This window comes from Carcharodon carcharias, chromosome 1 (assembly GCF_017639515.1).
Source record: "Carcharodon carcharias isolate sCarCar2 chromosome 1, sCarCar2.pri, whole genome shotgun sequence".
In the NCBI taxonomy this organism is placed as follows: Eukaryota; Metazoa; Chordata; class Chondrichthyes; order Lamniformes; family Lamnidae; genus Carcharodon; species Carcharodon carcharias.
The window spans coordinates 97,024,196-97,042,689 of NC_054467.1; the positions used below are offsets into that span (position 1 = coordinate 97,024,196).

At 41.3% G+C, this 18,494-nt stretch overlaps 1 protein-coding gene across 2 annotated transcripts in view; it reads left to right on the forward strand.

Annotated features, from left to right (window-relative positions):
* The first annotated feature begins 238 nt into the window (after window positions 1-238).
* anxa3a (annexin A3a) overlaps window positions 239-18,494 on the forward strand; it is a 98,362-nt gene continuing 80,106 nt past the window's right edge. Inside the window, exons 1-4 of one of the 2 annotated variants that reach the window (XM_041198478.1) lie at window positions 239-324; window positions 12,630-12,683; window positions 13,196-13,289; window positions 17,711-17,833. In XM_041198478.1, the coding sequence (XP_041054412.1) occupies window positions 13,221-13,289; window positions 17,711-17,833 (192 nt within the window). In that variant the 5' untranslated portion in view covers window positions 239-324; window positions 12,630-12,683; window positions 13,196-13,220. The remainder of the gene's footprint in view (window positions 325-12,629; window positions 12,684-13,195; window positions 13,290-17,710; window positions 17,834-18,494) is intronic. The other variant, XM_041198486.1, reaches the window with a different exon arrangement.

Here is an 18,494-nt window from a genome sequence, read left to right on the forward strand (position 1 = left end):
ACCAAAGGAGAACATTTCTACTTTAGTTAGAGGCTGAACCACAGTAAAGAGTGTGATTTTGTGGAGTCCCTAGAATTGCAGATTGTGGCGAACATCCCTCCTCTTTGGTGTGGCTATGAAATAAGCCTGTAATTGAAGTGAAAGCAGGCAATTCGATAGCTCTTCATGGAGAACCACAAAAACACACTGTAATGCCCAAATTGCATCACTTCCTCCCAGTTATTGTGTATATAAAGCAGACTCAGAGCGAACTGGTCAATTTGAGTTCCAGAACACTTCTGCAGGCTGCTGCAACAAAGGGTGAAAGGTTACACAAATATTAAGGTAAAAAATAAATTGTTGTACTGTGTTTTGAGGTCTCTCTCTCGTTCTATAAATATGTGTATTTGTAAAATTACAAAATTGTTGCACTTTTTAATGTTTTCCTTTGTTGACACATGCAAAGAAAATATTGAGAACTTAAATGTTAAATCACAATTTATCTAAATTAAATAAACCCTGGATTACTGCTGTAAACATAGAAATATTTGTCAGTGAAATTATAAGCATTCATTGCCATTCCTCCTCTGAACCTGACAGCAAGTTCTGAAGTCCCCACATGTGCTGAATAACACAGAAATCCAGAGGTTGCTGTCAGTGATTCTACATTTCTCCAAGGACACATTATTGAAGTCCCCAAAATCAATTAGAAATTATTGAATTGGTGAGAATTTTACTCTTGCGCCATTGGCCTTGCTATAAAAACCATTGAGAAAGTTGCACCTTGTTGAATGAGACGTTGCTGGGTTTTTAACAGTGTCCTAATTCCATAGTTACTACTAACCAGCCTCATTGGCCCTGAAGGAATAATTTTATATTTGGTGAATGTCAAATTCCTCCATTATGATAATAAGAATTCTACATATTTTGAAATTTTTAATGAAAATTGTTTAAAATATTTTAGCTTCTACCTTAATCCATAGATAGGATCTTGAAGTTGGGAAGTGGGGGGGGGGGCGGGGCCCACTTGCTGACGCATAAAATGACGCAGCATGACATCAGGTGGAACTCCCAACGTCACCCTGCGTCATTTCAATTTTCAGGTGGGCGGGGGCACAGCCAAATCAGCTGTGCGCCCGCCGACCTATCAACAGCCTATTGAGGCCATTGACAAAATCATGAACCTTATTAATGGGCCTGCCCGTCCAACCTTAGGGTTGGTGGGCAGGCCGAGAGCCCTGGCGGGCTTCAGAAAAAGCATGAAACCTAATCCATGGGCGGGATGAGGTTTCATGAGGGTTTTTTAAAATTTAATAAATGTTTGATTTAATGTGACAGTGTCACATGAGGGGACATGTCAGGGAAATTTTATTTTTGCCCCTTCACCATTTTTACATTTGGAGCCGATCTCCCTGAGGCAGCACTTAGCCTCAGGGAGATCAGTGCGCTCTTTTGCGGGCATGCACAAAAGAGCACACTCTTGGCTAAGGGAATCCCAACCCCCCACCACCTCCCCCCCACCGCACAGGGAGCGCACAGCGCTTCCTGGCGGACGTCACGCTGAGCGGGCCTTAATTGGCCCGCCCACGTAAAATGGTGGCGTGCCTGCCTGCATCTACTCCTGCGCTTCCCACGCCCCCCCCTTCCAACAGGGAGAAAATTCTCCCCTATGTGTATGTCCAAATAATTTATTTCAGTATCTATAAAATTTAATCTTTAAGATTAAAAGTGAAGGAAGTCAATGGTTTACATTTCCTGGTTTTCTTATTGCGCACATTTTTCAACGTGATTAGCTATTTATCTATCCCTGCTTGATGGCATTACTGTTGCTGGACACCTAGAGATCCCCTTGACTTGGCGCCAGATTCAAATGATCTCGGGAATGAGGCAATTGACACAATAGGCACCACTATACCTTTGTTGACAGCTTTTTTTGAGGTCAGCGACAAGTAATGTTCCTTTGCCACTGACTGCAAAATTTTGTCCATTATATAGTTTCCCATTACAGAGCAACAGATTGGCTGACATGGATAAATGTTTTTAAGTAAGCTTATAAATTAGTTAATATATTCATTTATGTTTGAATGTATTTTTATTAAATATTAATAATTAGACAGTGGAAAAATATAACTTGTATACTGTACATTAAAAACAATACTTTTTGAGAGAATTCATTACTTTACTAAGTGTACTGCCTCAGTACAGTAAGCCAGTCTATGGAGGAGTGAGATCGCAGTGTTAGTAAAGGATTCTGCCATTGTGCTAGAAAGGAAATGTGTCCGAGGGAGTTGTGTCAAGTCAGAACTCGCATGGTTAGTTAGAAATGGAAAAGAATTGGTGCAACTCGGTGTGTGTGTTACAGCCCACAGAAGAATTGCGATTAAATTTTCATACAGTTTGGAGAGATGTGTAGAAGCAGCAAAGAATAATATTGGGGATTTCAACTTTTGCAGGGCAAACTGGTATTAAGATAATGCATGTGATCATATTTTGTGGAAAGTATTCATGACTGCTTCCTAAATCACTATGTTCATATAGCAATATGAAAAGAAGCATTGTTCAATTTTAGTTCCCGGAAATGAAATGCACAAGCATTCATGAGAGGGCAGAAGAGCAAAGTGAACATGATATGTTCAATGTGAGAATAACAATACATAATGACGGGTCAAGCATTAGCATGATAGACTGGAAAAAGGCAGAAATTTGAAGAGACGGAGATGCATCTAACTCAGTTGATAGGACAGAAAGGTTAACAAATAAATAGACAGTTCAGCAGTAGGGTTTTCAAATATAAGATGCATAGAAGACAAAGTAAATATCTTCGCAGAAGACAGAAACGGGGTGCATCAAAAACAGTTCTATGGATAGATAGAGATTGAAATGAATCTGAAATTTTTAAAGAGAAAGATTTACATTTATATAGCACCTTTCACTACCTCAGCACACCATACATAAAGAGAACACCATATATATAGTTTATGTGGGTTTTAAGAATGTGATTTTTAATGCAACTTGAATAGAAAGATGGTTGATCAATGAGAAATAACAAATTAGGGTACATGAGTGTCGGGTGGAGATGGAGGTTAAAATTTCAAAAACCAGTTTGGGAGCAGGCAAATAACTTTCTCCCCAGAGGCAGCTGTGTGATTCAAATATTTTAATGAGGCCTTTCCAATCTCCGTTCCCCTCCCCGTTCCTGGCCCAGTCTTTCCAGTCCCTAACCACCGTGCCCAGGACATTCTGATCACCCTTCCCCCCAACCTTTTTGAGCTATTTTCCACCCCCTTCCCCACTCTTATGATCTATGCCACCATTCTCAACCCCCTCGCCCCACTCTCCTAGCCTTCATGATGTTCCCAAAGCCCCCAGCAATCTTTATGATTTCTTTCCCACTGCACCCAACTTCACAAGCTCCACAACCAACGTCCCTTGCTGGTTTTTATGATCTACCCCCAATCTTTACAATCTCCAGTCTGCTCCAGCTTTTAGGATCTCAACTCACAGCCCTACCAACCTCTCAACCTGGCTGGATGAGAAATGGAGAAAAGATTGAAACGTTGTCCTGCCATTAGGTTAAGTAGTACCCACATTGCTGGGTTACCCAGCTGTTATGGTCCCTTGCCCCCACTACCCTCTCCCTCTCCACCTTCCCATAAATATTGGGCCAAGGAATACGATTCTATAATCAATAGATTGACAATGATGGATATTGATGAACAGGGTTCAAATTGACATTTGCCTGAAAGTACGAGTGTAGGTAGGTGAAGCCATAAAATAACCAGCGGATTTCCTCACAGTTGCCGATCAAATGGAATTATATTCTGGCAAGTCCCATGGTATAATTATTAAACTAAATCCTTTACCTGTTAGACTCAAAAATTGTAAAGCATTTCTACTGTAAACATTGCAGTTTTTTTGTACCAGGCTGTTTAATATACTGAAATGAAAACAGTAAATACTGGAAATACTCATATAGAACCTAAATAAGAAATCAGATAATGGACAACTGGGTTTGGTGGATTAGTTACCCTAATGGGATGGCCTCTCAACCTGGACACACCTGTGAAATTACACAAATATTGAAAATATGAAGAAAGCTGACACCTCTAGCTTAAATTTTGTTTTGAAGTCTGGACAAATAAGTACAGAAAATTACATCCAAGCACAGGATAAGCTGCATTAGGTGATGGCAATTAGGTTCCTGCCTGCAATTTCCCTCATTTTGATCAGGAAGGACCTGACTGAAGGCTATATGGGCTTTCATTCCCAGCTTGCACAGTGGGGGGTACAGAAGAATAAGATGGGGGTAAGCCCAGTAACTATTATTCATTTCACTCTGCACCATAGGGTATTCCAGTTTTCAGGACCTGTTACCTGGATGGAATGTATTCAAGCTGCACCTGTGGAGAGAGAAACAGAGTTAATGTTTCAGATCAATGACTTTTCATCAGAATATTGAATATAATGGTTTGCATATTAATGATGGGAGATTGGACTTCTATACCTAGATGGACATGTTTGAAACAATTGCTTATATGGTTAGACTTCATTGTGATATACTGATAACAAGAACAAGAATCATTGCAGACAGAGTTTTCCATTCTGGAGACTAAGTCTGGTGGGGGGCAGGAAAGTTGGTTTGATTTCCGCTCGGTGGGGGGGGTGACTGAACATGCATGATCTTCCGCTGGTCAGCTTATTAATTATGCATCTGTGAGGAGCTCAGGGAATCTTATGGCAGGGTGGGAAGGAAGTCGCCTGCCCTGCTGTCACCTCATGGGGTCGAAGGTCCTTGTGCCATATTTAAAATGTACTCAGACAGACATTCACTCAGTGCAGGCCAGGAGCTCCGCACTACTCCTCCATTGTCCTTGTGGTCGCAGCTCATATGGGAGAAGCTGGCAGGTGTGTACATGCAGGCATGTACAAAGCTTTGGGCATTGCGATTCGCTCACTTCTAGATAAGAGCACTTCCGGCAATAAACACACAGTCGGGCCAATGTTCACCGTTGCAATGATCCATGTTCACCTTGACCTTCTAGAGGCCCCGCCGTCTCTTGTTGCTCAGGCCCTTGCTCCTCTTGGCTGTGTGCCAATTGGTGATGGGCCTTCCCTCTCCTCATCTGGATGAGAGCCATTACCAAGGCAGTGTTACCTGCAGCCCCAGTGGATGTGTGAACAAATTGAAGTGAGCATGTCCCTTACAGGTTTCCCTCCGTCAAGACATGGCAAACATCCTGGAGGACCAGAGATAGGTGTTTCTCCCATTCATACATGACTGCATATGGAGACATTGCTCTTTGATGAGAGCCATGTGCAAGAAGCCTCCCTCTGACACTATTCTGCTTGTTTCCACTACCCTTGAGAGTCTATAGAGAGACCATTCCTTTTTTTTATTGTTTCATGGGATGTGGGCATCCCACAGCTAGGCCAGGCCAGCACTTATTGCCCATCCCTAATTGCCCTTGTTCCGAGGCCAGACCAGGTAAGGACAGCAGATTTCCTTCTCTAAACGACATTAAGGAACCAGATCGGTTTTTACAACAATCGACAATGGTTTTATGGTCATTATTAGACTTTTAATTCCAGGTTTTTATTGAAGTCAAATTCCATCATTTGTCATGGCGGGATTTATATCTGGGTCCCCAGAACATTAAGATAAAAGCAAAATACTGTGGATGCTGGAAATCTGAAACAAAAACAGAAAATGCTGGAAAAACTCAGCAGGTCTAACAGCACCCGTGGAGAGAAAAATAGAGTTAATGTTTCGAGTCTGTATGACTCTTCTTCAGAGCTAAAGAGAAGTAAAAATGTGATGAAATTTATACTGTTTAAGGGGAGTGGAGCAAGTGAAGCTGGATAGAAGGCCAGCGATAGGTGGGAGCAAAGGAGAGATTGACAAAGATGTCATGAACAAAAGGACAAAGGAAGTGTTACTGGTGGTGGTAAGGACTAACGAAGGTGCTGATAGTGGCATTAAGGAAAGAAAGCAGAATGTGGTAATAGCAGGACAAGGGTAAGCATTCTGAAAAGAATAACATGAACAAGTTACAGATGGCCTTTGTGGGGGTAGGGTGGGGGCGGGGAGAGGATAGTGGTGGGGAAAAATATTGAAAATAGGATAAAAGGTGGGGATAAAACAATGAATAAATGAATAAAAATGAAAATAAATAAAAATAAGTGGATAAAAAATAAAAAATTAAAATAAAAAAATAAAAATGAATATTGAAAACGGGATAAAAAAAGGGCTGAAGATAGAGGAGCGATTTCATGATCTGACGTTGTTGAACTCAATGTTAAGTCCGGAAGGCTGTAAAGTGCCTAATCAGAAGATGAGGCACTGTTCCTCCAGTTTGTGTTGGGATTCACTGGAACATTGCAGCAGGCCAAGGACAAATATGTGGGCATGAGAGCAGGGTGGTGTGTTGAAATGGCAAGCGCAGGAAGGTCTGGGTCATGCTTGTGGACAGACCGAAAGGTGTTCCGCAAAGCAGTCACCCAGTCTGTGCTTGGTCTCTCCAATGTAGAGGAGGCCGCATTGGGAGCAGCAAATGCAGTCTCCACTTATTTTTATTTTTAATTTATTTTCATTTTTATTCATTTATTCATTGTTTTATCCCCAACTTTCATCCTATTTTCGATCTTTTTTTCCCCATCACTGTCCCCTCCCCCACCCCACCCCCACAAGGGCCATCCGTCACTTGTTTATGTTGTTCTTTTCAGAGCGCTAACCCTTTTCCTGCTATTATCACATTCTGCTTTTCTTACCTTAATGCCACTATCAGCACCAACTTTAGCCCTTACCACCACCAGTAACACCTCCTTTGTCCTTTTGTCCATGACATTTTTGTCAATCTCTCTTTTGTCCCCACCTATCACTGGCCTTCCATCCAGCTTCACCTGCTCCATCCTCCTTAAACAGTATAAATTTAATCACATTTTTACATTTCTTTAGCTCTGAAGAAGTCATATGGATTCAAAACATTAACTCTGTTTTTCTCTTTACAGATCTGCTGTTAGACCTGTGAGTTTTTCCAGCATTTTCTGTTTTTGCCCCCAGAGCATTACCCTGGGTCTCTGGATTACTAGTCCAGCGTCAATATCACTACATCGTTACTTCCCTGGGCAGCATGAAAAGACTAACCAGATGAGCCCTCATCAGCCACGCCTATTCACCTGGGAGGATGGAGGTTTGGAGTCAGGAGTTTGCTGCCTGCCACTAGCCATTGAAGGCATCCACCTCCCTCCCTCCCCTGCTGCCTCTGCAGCCAATGGCAAATGGCACAGAATGAACAGCAGCTCCTCGGGAGATCTCGCTGACTAACTAACTGCATGTTCAAGGTCAGCCATCACCCTAGACCCACCCAATATCACTATTCCTCTCTCCTCTGTCACTTTTGAACCTCCTTCCTGGACCCGATCATGATCCATCTCCAAAGGCCTTCCCTCCCCTCAGAGCTGACACCCACTATTATCCCCATGCCCACCCTGAATCTGCCCCCTCCTGTTTCCCAAGTCACCTGTGCAGTCTCCCTCTATAGTACCCACACCAATGCGACCTTCACTTATCACACTCTCACATGGGTCCTGCCACCCTACCACATCCTAATCTCCCACTGACTGTAACTGTTCCCTCCTATCACCAGTACCTTGTTTCAGCCTCCCAGGACCCCACTGTCAACACCACCAAAGCTGCCCTCTAAGATACTGCTCCCCACAACCTTCCCCAGACACTCTCCATCCCCTTCCCCAATAAGCCTGCCTCTCCTGTCCAAACTTCGCTCCACCCTACCCCTCCCCTCCAGCCTCCGCTTGCCTCCCTTCTCCAGCCTTGGCGCACCACTTGCTAATGGCACTCAAGTGAAGTTATGCGAGGTCCCTAAGAAGGTAAAAGCAACATCTGATGACCTCAAAGTTGTGGCAGAGCTGAAGCTCACCATGTGCATGCCGCTTATATACAATTGTAAAACTGAACATTCTAAATTCTCGCTGGTGGGGAACTTAATTTGGAGGACAAATTAATTCCAGCGAGATGGCCTTTTGCACGAAATGCAAAAGAATGCAAATGGATTTCCCAACATTGCGCATCAGGAAACTCAACCCACCTTTAACCTGCCATCAAAGTCAGGAGAACAAACTGACCTATTCAATCATGCCAAATTAAACGCCCCTGCCTGCCACAATTCCTGCTGTTGGCGGAAATAACAGAACATTCTAACTGACATTAAATGCTGAGCTTTAAGTATATCGAAGAAAATTTAGTAATTTAGCAGTAACACCAATCAGATCATTTGAAAGAATCTTCAGATTTTTTTAGCTGTAAATGCATCTAATACTTCAAAGACAAAATCATCAGATGTAAGCAAGCAAAGCCATGGGATGTTTTTGGTAAATATTCTTCTAATTAAGTTTTATTTCTTTCAGTTTACTCACACTGATGATAACATACTGAATGAAGTATTACAGCTAAAAGGATACCTTCACTGATAGAGTGTACTGTTGTGTTACATTAAAAAGGGTAGGACTTGGGTTTATATCTGTGTTTCTACATATGGTAATATCTTCAATAGCTTAGGAGAAAAAAGAGAAGTAGAATTAAAGATTAAGCCAAGCCACATTAGTGCATGGTTTATGGACATTTGCAAACATACAATGTTATCTATCCTTAGCTTTCTGAAAAGCCTTTTCTCTAATGATTTCAAATTAATATTTGAAAAATTATTGCTGCCATTTTCTCTAATTTAATTTGTAAAAATGTTGGGTTGAATTTTCATTTTTATTGTTGGACTGCAAATGGACGGTGATGGATCGAACTCCCATTCACAATAAAAAGCGGGTGGTCAATTGACTGCAGCCTGTTTTCCTCCCAGCACTGCAAGTGAAAATTTCCTCGATATCTTAACATTGTTCTTTTTTGTATTTTTCTACCCTACTCTTGGGCTCCTTCATAACATTTAGGTAAATGTCCACATTTGCTGCACATTTTGAAATACAAATCAGCAGACGTACAGCATATATTCTGCCCATTTGTAGTGGTGTTAAGAAGCCTAAAGAATGGTCATTAAAGGGACTGTTGGAGACAGCTCAAAGAATAGAAACAAAAAAGAAAGGCTGGCATTTATGAATGCTGGATGTCTCAAAGTGTTTTACATCCAGTGAAGCAATTTTGACTTGCACCATGTCAAGCAAAAGTTCACACCTATCAGATTCACAGAACAGATATGAAGCATAGTACTGTTGTAATGCAAGAAACATGGAAACCAATTTGCACACAGCAAACTCTCATCAAAAGCAGTTTGATAATGATCAGGAAATCTATTTTTTGTGATATTGATTGAGGGATAAAAATTTGCCAGGGCACTGTGGATAACTCCACTGCTCGTCTTCTTTGAAATAGTGACATGGGGTCTTTCCCATCCATACAAGCAGGCGCATGGGGGCCTCGGTTTAATGTCTCATCTGAAAATTAGCACCTTGAATAAATCAGCACTCACTCAGTACCTCATCAGAGTGTTAGGCTTGATTGTTGTCAAGTCCTGGAATGGGGCTTAAACCCCGAACCTTGTAGCAAGAGTGCTACCAAATGAGTCAAGGCTGACACAGACTAAGGACTGAATTTTGCATTCGTTGGGCGCGCGCGACTGACAGGCCCCAGAGCGGATGGGAAACGGGCCCCTGGCATGCCCTGAGAGAGGCTCAACACTGCTGGTGGGGGCAGGAAGCGGTGTCTGAGGTGCCACCCTTTAGCTGATGTCACCGTGCGTGCTGGTGAGTGCTTCCACTGTACTCCCTCAAGGCAGGCAAATGCTCAGGGAGCTGCAGACCTACAAATAATAAAAAAAGCGCAAAAATGCTGCAAAAACATCCATGTAGCACAATCAAGCACCTGAAAGTATACCTCATAAAAATGCTGTCCCCAGATATTTCTTTTTATTCTATATCCTAACGGAGATTTCATCCCACCCGTGGATGAGGAAATGAATAAAATGTGAATGCTGCCCATCATTTTTGCCCATGCGATGAGCTAAAAATTGCACGGGCAACACGCCTGACGTCTTTTTGCGCAATTTTACGTACGCTTGGGTTGGGTCCGCATCCGACCTTGGAATGCAAGATTGAGGCCTAAATTTTTTTTCATCTTTTAATCTTGTGAGGCCAGAATACTCCTCCTGGGCCAACAAAAATATTTCTGCCTGTATGCAAACCCACTCCCCCCTCATCAGCTTAGATTGTCAGCTGGCTCCACATAGTCGATGCCCAATTTCTCACCTTCCCTATCAGGCCAGTTGCATAAGATTGCCAGCTTGGCCATTGGTACCAATAATTCTAGATAAGATTTGGGAAGTTTGAAATCACTTCATATGAGCATATCATAGTTTGCAAGACCATCTAATCTACCAATCATTACTTAATGGCTGTGTGTGATAATGAAAGGGTGAGGCAATGTCTGAGGTGCCACCTTTTAGATTAAATGTTACTATGATGTCTTATTTATCTTTTCTATTTAAAAAGATGTTAAAAAACTCATGATATGATTTGAAGAACAGCAAGGCAGGTAGCCTGGTCAATATTCTTTCCTCAATCAACAGCACCAAATAAAAATGTTTAACTTTGCTGATTGATGAACATCAATTTGGCTGCTGCTTTGCCTACAAACCAGCAGCAACTGCACTTAAAAGCAATTAGTTCTCCATAAAGTACTTTGGGATATTCTGCAAGAATCAATGCAAGCTCTTTCTTTCTGAGGGTCAGAAATGTGAAGCACTTTGTCTGAGTACATTCACTCACTTTGTAACCATACCCATAGCAGCTAAGATTTTCGTGAGTTATCATGATGTGCCTGCTGGAACAAATGCTTCCAAAGATGGCAAACTCCACAACAAAGATCCAGTTGCCTCACTCTATAACTGAGTCCATTATAATGTGTTTAAAATTTATACATTTCCTCTGTTTTATATGTCCTACTTTTGAAAATGAGACACTGAGTGATTTTTTAAAAAATTCAAACAACCTTGTATTTGGGTTGCAGTTGATTATACTGTTGGAGTTGTCTCTTATTACTTGTTTGTCTGTGATTGACTGCATTATGTACTCTCTTATAATTATATCAAGCGCAAGATGTTATCATATCAAACCTTTGAGTGGCGCTTTGGTTGAAAGAATGTCCTGACCATGGAATGACATGTCTCAGTAGTACCTAGAACATAACGATCCTTTGACGAAAGAAAAAGCATTTCTAACAACTAGCTAAAGAAATTTGTACTTTTATTTAAGCTTTAGTGAGATACACTGGGTTATAAATCAGTCTAATTGCAAGAATGTCCTGGGTGTAACCCTCATGCAAATACAGACCTATATTTAAATGTTATTAAAATCCTTCATGTTCTCTGGTGCAGTGGGTATATATACATACAATCAAATGCAGAGAGAAAAACAGTGCCAAGCACAATCCTTGGTCTGGTTGAAATTACAATAGTTGGATATAAACATGAAAAGGAGAAAAAAATGCAAGGTTATGGGAGAAGAGGAGGCAAGTGGGACTAATTGGATCATTCTTTCAAAGAGACGGCATTGGTACAATCAGTTAAATTACCTCCTTTTGTGCTGCAAGATTCTATGATTCTAGTTGAAAGCAATATCCTGAGGCTGGAGAAGGTAAGAGTTGGCCAGGTGTTGCTCCTGATTTTTGCCTTTTCCCACCTCAACCTGTGACCATTGAGGTCAATTGTAGAACTGCCATTGCAAAGGGTCAACTAATTCTACATAGGCCTGTGGTCCTCCTAATACTGTATGCATCATCTCCAAACTGGGAAGTGCATAAGCATATGGCTTTTAAGCTCTCCAAAGTTGGAGAATAGACTGTCAGTAAAAAATGGAACTTTCCAGCTATTATTCTGAAACACATTTATTATTTAGGACTGTTTCTGCAGCAAACAAAAGCACCAAGTTTTTTTTTTGGATGTGAAAAATTACATAGGGCATGGAAACCACAGTCCTTCCAATGCATTCCCACCACAACTTTGGCAGGAGTGCAGTAGAGGAATTGGAAAACTGTCAGGAAGCTGAATATGCCAGGTACCGTACTGCATTACCAGTATTGGTGAGGTTTTGTTAGGAGCAGACTCTCCTTTGTTCCTGAAAAAGATCGAAAGACAGGAATGCTTTATGCTGGGAATTCTCTTGTCTTCAACCACTCAAGGAATGTGTGTTGTTTTGGCAAAAAGAGATGGACAAGCTTTTTTGGTGGCACAAGTGAATCCAGGCCAAGACAGTGTCCTCTATTCCTGAAGGTCTTCAGAAGTTAATTTTCTTTTGCCTAATAGGTTCTTTTATAAAGGAATCAATTTTACATGTTTCTGGGGCAAGGGTCCAATAACCACCCAGTGATACTGGATCTCTCAGCAGATTTGGAAGTTGGGATGTGCCCTAGATGCACCACTGCTAACACGGTAGCCAGTTTCATACCAGTTGGATGCTCTGTCCCTGTACACTGCAGGGTTACTATTAGTATATACGATCTCAGTGTAAGTGCCAGGATCATAATCTGTCCAACTTTGGGTGTCTATTTATTATATGCATATATTACAGATAATTTTAGATCCTCTGCTACAGCATGTAACTCATTTATTTAACTTTTTTTTGTTTTGCAGAGCACACATCCTTAACAACATTCTTAACTGAAGAAGAAAATGTCGTCCACATGGGTAAATTACAAGTAACATTCAATATGAAGTCTATCCAAGGAGGAAAGATCCGCCAGTTTAGATTAGTGTTGAAAAATACATCCTCCCAGGATGTTGAGGGGAGGAGGTGCTAGTTGTCCAAATAGAGACCTCTGAATTACAGGTGTATGATTTAAACTGGTACCTTTGCACACTTTTTCAGTAATATTTGTAGGAACATGCAACAAGAATTGCATCACTTGTTGACAAGATAACATCATTAATGTAATGTAACCGACTTCCACAATTATTTTGAAATAGTCAAAAGAATTAGCATGGGCTTGAAGAAGCTACATTACCAAAGTCCTTGCTACAAACAATATTACATTTCCTGTTGTGCTGATCTGCTTGTTGGCCAATACTGGTTCCAATAACAGTTAATTTTTCATCTGCCTGTTCTTGATCTTTCCAGGAACTGAAGCAGCCTGAGTAGTTGATGATTCTTTAAAATTTGTTATTGATGCTGCTTCATATCAATTTGTTATTCCTGGCAGGATTAACCTTATGTGTTAATTAGAGATGGAAGTCAAAGAGCGGGATTTGTTTAGAAAATTTGTGGAGACAACTTTTCAATTTACAAAAGCTGAGGTAACGTTAAATCTATACAATCGTTGGTTAGAATATTGTGTCCAAGAAAAATGTCAAAGCCATGGAGCAGGTTGAAAGGATGATGAAGGGAAATTAAAGGTTTTAATAATGAGTAGGGACCAGCAAATCTGGGACTCTTTCCACAAGAAGAGAAGTTAAGGAGTAATATTTAATCGAGATTTTCAAAATTAGAACATAATTTGGAGAAAAACTATTTTTACTGATCAGTACTGACCTAAAAGGCATCACCAAAAGATTAGAAGGAGGAATCAGAAGATTTTTTTTAACATCACAATGTTAGGATCAAAGACAGTGGTAGAGGCAGAATAAAAGTTTGAGAAGGAAAGTGGATAAAAACTTGTAAATAGAAAATAATGGTATAAGAAAAGGACAGAGGATTAGATTAAATAAATCAGCTTTTCTCAGGACAGCTGGCAAAGAGGTGACTGGGTAAATGACCTCCTCCTGTGCTGAAAAATATTATGATTCCATCTAATCGTAAATATATAGCAATCATCTGAATCTAAATTCTTTGAACTATATTTAGGAAAGCTTTCTGGGATCTCAGAAATTACAGGAGTGCAGATGCACTTCAGCAAAGTGGGTAATTATGTGGCATTCAAATACTGGATGTGGGAGAGTGTACTGCCCTCAGATCAGATACATCTAAGTATTTAATAATATGGCTTCACTTTAAAGGGCTCAGTGTTTTCTGAGAGAACATGGGACCAATTTTTCAGAATTATCCTCTCCTAACATTGAGAGAGAATCATTAATGGAAACTATGGGTTATTTGTTCTTTATTTATACTGGTTAAAGATACAGACTGTACGTTTCACATTGTATGTTTCTTGTCCAAATCTTTGGCTGGGATTTTCCACACCCATCATAGTGGGACCCATGGTGGAGGATACGGTGGCCCAGCCAAAAATCCATTGACTTTTGGTGGGACGAGACCATCCAGGCGATGGGTGGGGCCAGAAAATCCTGCCCTTTGTCTTTCTAGTTCAGGAGTGTTTTATTATTTTTGTTCTGTCCATACAAATACTTATACTTGTATAAACAGTTGGTCAGCAGTTTATTCTGTGTGCTTTGTATAGTTTAGCGTTGTAACACTGTTTCATTCATATTGTGGTGTTGCTACCAAAGTCAGGGCTGTAGGGCCAGCACTGTAAACTTGTTGGGTTGTTAGAAATAGCCTCTATCATTGGACAGTGGTGTAGTGGTAATATTACTGGAATAATAATCCAGAGAACTGGGCTAATGCTCTGGAGTTCAAATCCCACCAGGGAATTTAAATTCAACTCTCAATTAATAATCTGGAACAACTGGATTAGGGTAAAATGCCCTATCCTTATCTAGTCTGGCCTACATGTGATTCCAGACCCACAGCAATGTGGTTGACTTTTAATTACCCTTTAACTTAGTTGTACCAAATTGCTACAAAAAGTTGCTAAAGAATGAAACCCTACAAAAGATCTCATGAACATCTGGAGAATTGACTAGCCAACTGACTAACCACAGACTAGTCAAGCAATAGCCTGATATAGTCATACTCACATAATCATTTCTTATAGCCAATGTCCCAGACTCCTTCATCACCATCCCTGGGTCTTTCCTGACCCACTGGCAGGATAAACCCAACATAGGTGGTGGCACAGTGGTATACACTGGGAATCCTCAATTTTGACTCTGGATCCTGTGAAATCTCATGGCATCAGGTCAAACATTGGCAAGGAAACTTCCTATTTATTATCTGCCCTCCCTCAGCTGATAAATTAGAATGCCTCCATGTTGAGCACCACTTGGAAGAAGCATGGAGGGTAGCAAGGGCACAGAATACACTCCGGATAGGGAATTTTAATGTCCATCATCAAAAGTGGCTTTGTAGCAACTGGTAGTGATTGGGCTGGCTGAGTGCTGAAGGACTGGGCCTGCAGCAGGTGGTGAGATAACCAACAAGAGGAAAACACCTACTTGAGCCCGTCCTCACCAATCTACCTGTTGCAGATGCATCTGTCCATGGCAGTATCGGCAGGAGTGACCACCGCACAGCCCTTGTGGAGACAAAGTCCCATCTTCAAACTGAAGACACCCTCCTTTGTGTTGTTTAGCACTACTACTGTGCTAAATGGGATAGATTCAGAACAGATCCAGCAGCTCAAAACAGGGCATCCATGAGAAGCTGTGGGCCATCAGCAGCAACAGAATTGTATTCAACTGCAATCTGTAACCTCACGGCCTGGCATATCCCTCACTCTGCCATTACCATCAAGCTGAAGGATCAACCCTGATGCAATGAAGAGCGTAGGAGAGCATGCCAGGAGCAGCACCAGGCTTACCTAAAAATGAGGTACCAACCTAGTGAAGATACAACGTGAAACTACATGCATGCTAAACAACAGAAGCAGCACGCAATAGACAGAGCTAAGTGATCTCACAACCAATAGATCACATTAAATCTCTGCAGGCATGCCAAATCCAATTGTGAATGGCAGTGAACAATTAACCACCTAACTGAAAGAGGAGGCTCCACAAACATCCCCTTCAATTATGGGTAAGCCCAGCACATCAGTGCAAAAGACAAATTTGAAGCATTGTCAACCATCTTCAGCCAGAAGTGCTAAGTAGATTATCCATTTTGCTCTCCTCCTGAAGTACCCAGCAACACAGATGCCAGTCTTCAGAAATTTAATTTACAGCGTGAGATCAAGAAATAGCTGAATACTTTGGATACAGTAAAGGCTACAGGCCCTGACAACATCCTGGTTTTAGTTCTGAAAACCTATGCTCAAGACCTAGTTGCATTTCTAGCCAAGTAGCTCTAGTGAAACTATAATACTGGAATCTACCCAACAATGTGGAAAATCGCCCACAAAAAGCAAAACAAATACAATCTGACCATTAACATCACATTAGTTTACTCTCAATCATCAACAAAGTGATAGAAGGTGTCACTGACTTTGCTTTCAAGCAGCACTTGCTCAGCAACAATCTGCTCACCAATGTTCAGTTTGGGTTCCATCAGTGTTACTTGGCTTCAGACCTCATTGTAGCCTTGGTCCAAACATAGACAAAAGAGGTGAGGTGAGAGTGACTGCCCTTTACATCAAGGTAACATTTGATGCCGTATCAAGCAGTCTTAACAAAATTGAAGTCAATGGGAATCAGGGGGAAAGCTCTTCACTAGTTGGAGTCATACCTAACACAAAGGAAGATGATTGTAATTGGTGGAGGCCAATTAACTCAGCCCCAGGACATCATAGCCGTATTCTAGGCTCAACCATCTTCAGCTGCTTCATCAATGACCTTCCATTTATCATGATATCAGAACGGGGGATGTTCACTGATGATTGCACAATGCTTGATTCAATTTGCAACTCCTCAAATAATGAAGTAGTTAAAGCCTACATGCTGCAGGACCAAGAGAACATTTAGCCTTGGGCTGATAACTGGCAAATAACATTCACACCATGCAAGTGTAAGGCAATGACCATCTCCACAAGAGATAGTCTAACCTTGACATTCAATGAATTCACTGAATTCTCAACTGTCAACATCCTGGAGGTCACTATTGACCAAAAACCTAACTGGATAAAGCCACATAAATACTGTGCCGACAAGAATAGGTCAGAGACTGGTAATTCTTGGCGAACAACTCATCTCCTGACTCCCCAAAGCCTGTCCACCATCTACAAGGCACAAGTCAGGAGTGTGATGGAATAATCTCCACTTGCCTGGATTAATGCAGTTCCAACAACACTCAAAAAGCTCAACACCACACAGAACAAACCAGCCCACTTGATCGGTATCCTATCACCACCTTAAATATTCACTCCCACCACCAAAGGCACACTGTAGCAACAGGGTATGCCATCTATAAGATGCACTGCTGTAACTCATCAAGTCTCTTTCAACAGTACCTTCCAAAACAGCGACTTCTACCACTGAGAAGGAACAAGTGCTACAGATCCATGAGAACGCCAGTCCCTGCAAGTTTCCCTCCAAGCCATACACCATCCTGACTTGAAACTTCATCACTGTTCCTTCACTGTCGATGGGTCAAAAACATGGAACCTCCTTCCAAACAACACTGTGGGTGTGCCTGCATTACATGTACAGCAGTGACTCAATAAGGCAGCGCACCATTGTCTTCTCAAGTGTTGGCCTAGCCAACGATGCTCATGTCCCATGAATCATAAAAATCGATTCCTTTTTTCCTTTTTCACATGCAGAACCGCATCCACTAAAAATGCCCTCTGTGACAAAGCAGCAATTACAAGCCATATTATTTGGTGAAATTGGGAGTGGGCATTGGTTGGGGACATGGAAGGGGGTCTCCAATCTTTCATAGAGTGTATGTGATTTTTTTTAAAGTACTTAATTTGCAAATTATTCTTTATCTTTCTTCTTACTGACAGTCTACTGGTGGGGCATGTGATTCCTGGTGGCCTAATGGTGGATACGCTCCTGTAGGCTGTGGTGGTGTTGGTGAGCAACTTACACCCGGAGGAGATCTGACTCCAGTTCCCACTGGTGCTTTTGTGAGTGTATTTCAGTCTTCCTTAGTGATGTCATTTTTTATGCTGAAATTGCATGGTATGTTCACCAGCATATGAAAGAAAAATATGTTAATGTTTCAGGAAAAGATCTTTCATCAAAACATGCTAATTAACAAATAAAAAAATAAAATTACAACTCCATACTTACCCAAGTAATTCATAACTGATGAATAACACCTGCAAACCACTCTATTTCTCTCCTCAAAAATGCTGCCTGTTGTAGTAGTACAACTATGACAATGACATCTATCTGGCAGTGTAAAAGGTTGCTCAAGTATATCATGACAACCAGAAAAACTTATATCTATATAACTTATATTTATATAGTGCCTTTAGCATAATGGTCCAAACCCTCAGTTCAGATTTCGAAACCCTATTTCCAACCCAGATAAGACGACAAAAAAATACACACTTACCTTCCTCTGATTGTTCTGGGCAATCTTCCATTGGAGGATCCTGCAGAACTCCCTCAGTGCAGGAAACCATGGAGGCAATAGTGCTGAAGATTTGTGTTCCAGAACTTGTTGCACCCCTAGCCAAGCTGTTCCAATACAGCTACAACACTGGCATTTACCCAGCAATGTGATTTTTTTTTTGATTCATTCAGGGGATGTGGGCTTCGCCAGCATTTATTACCCATCAT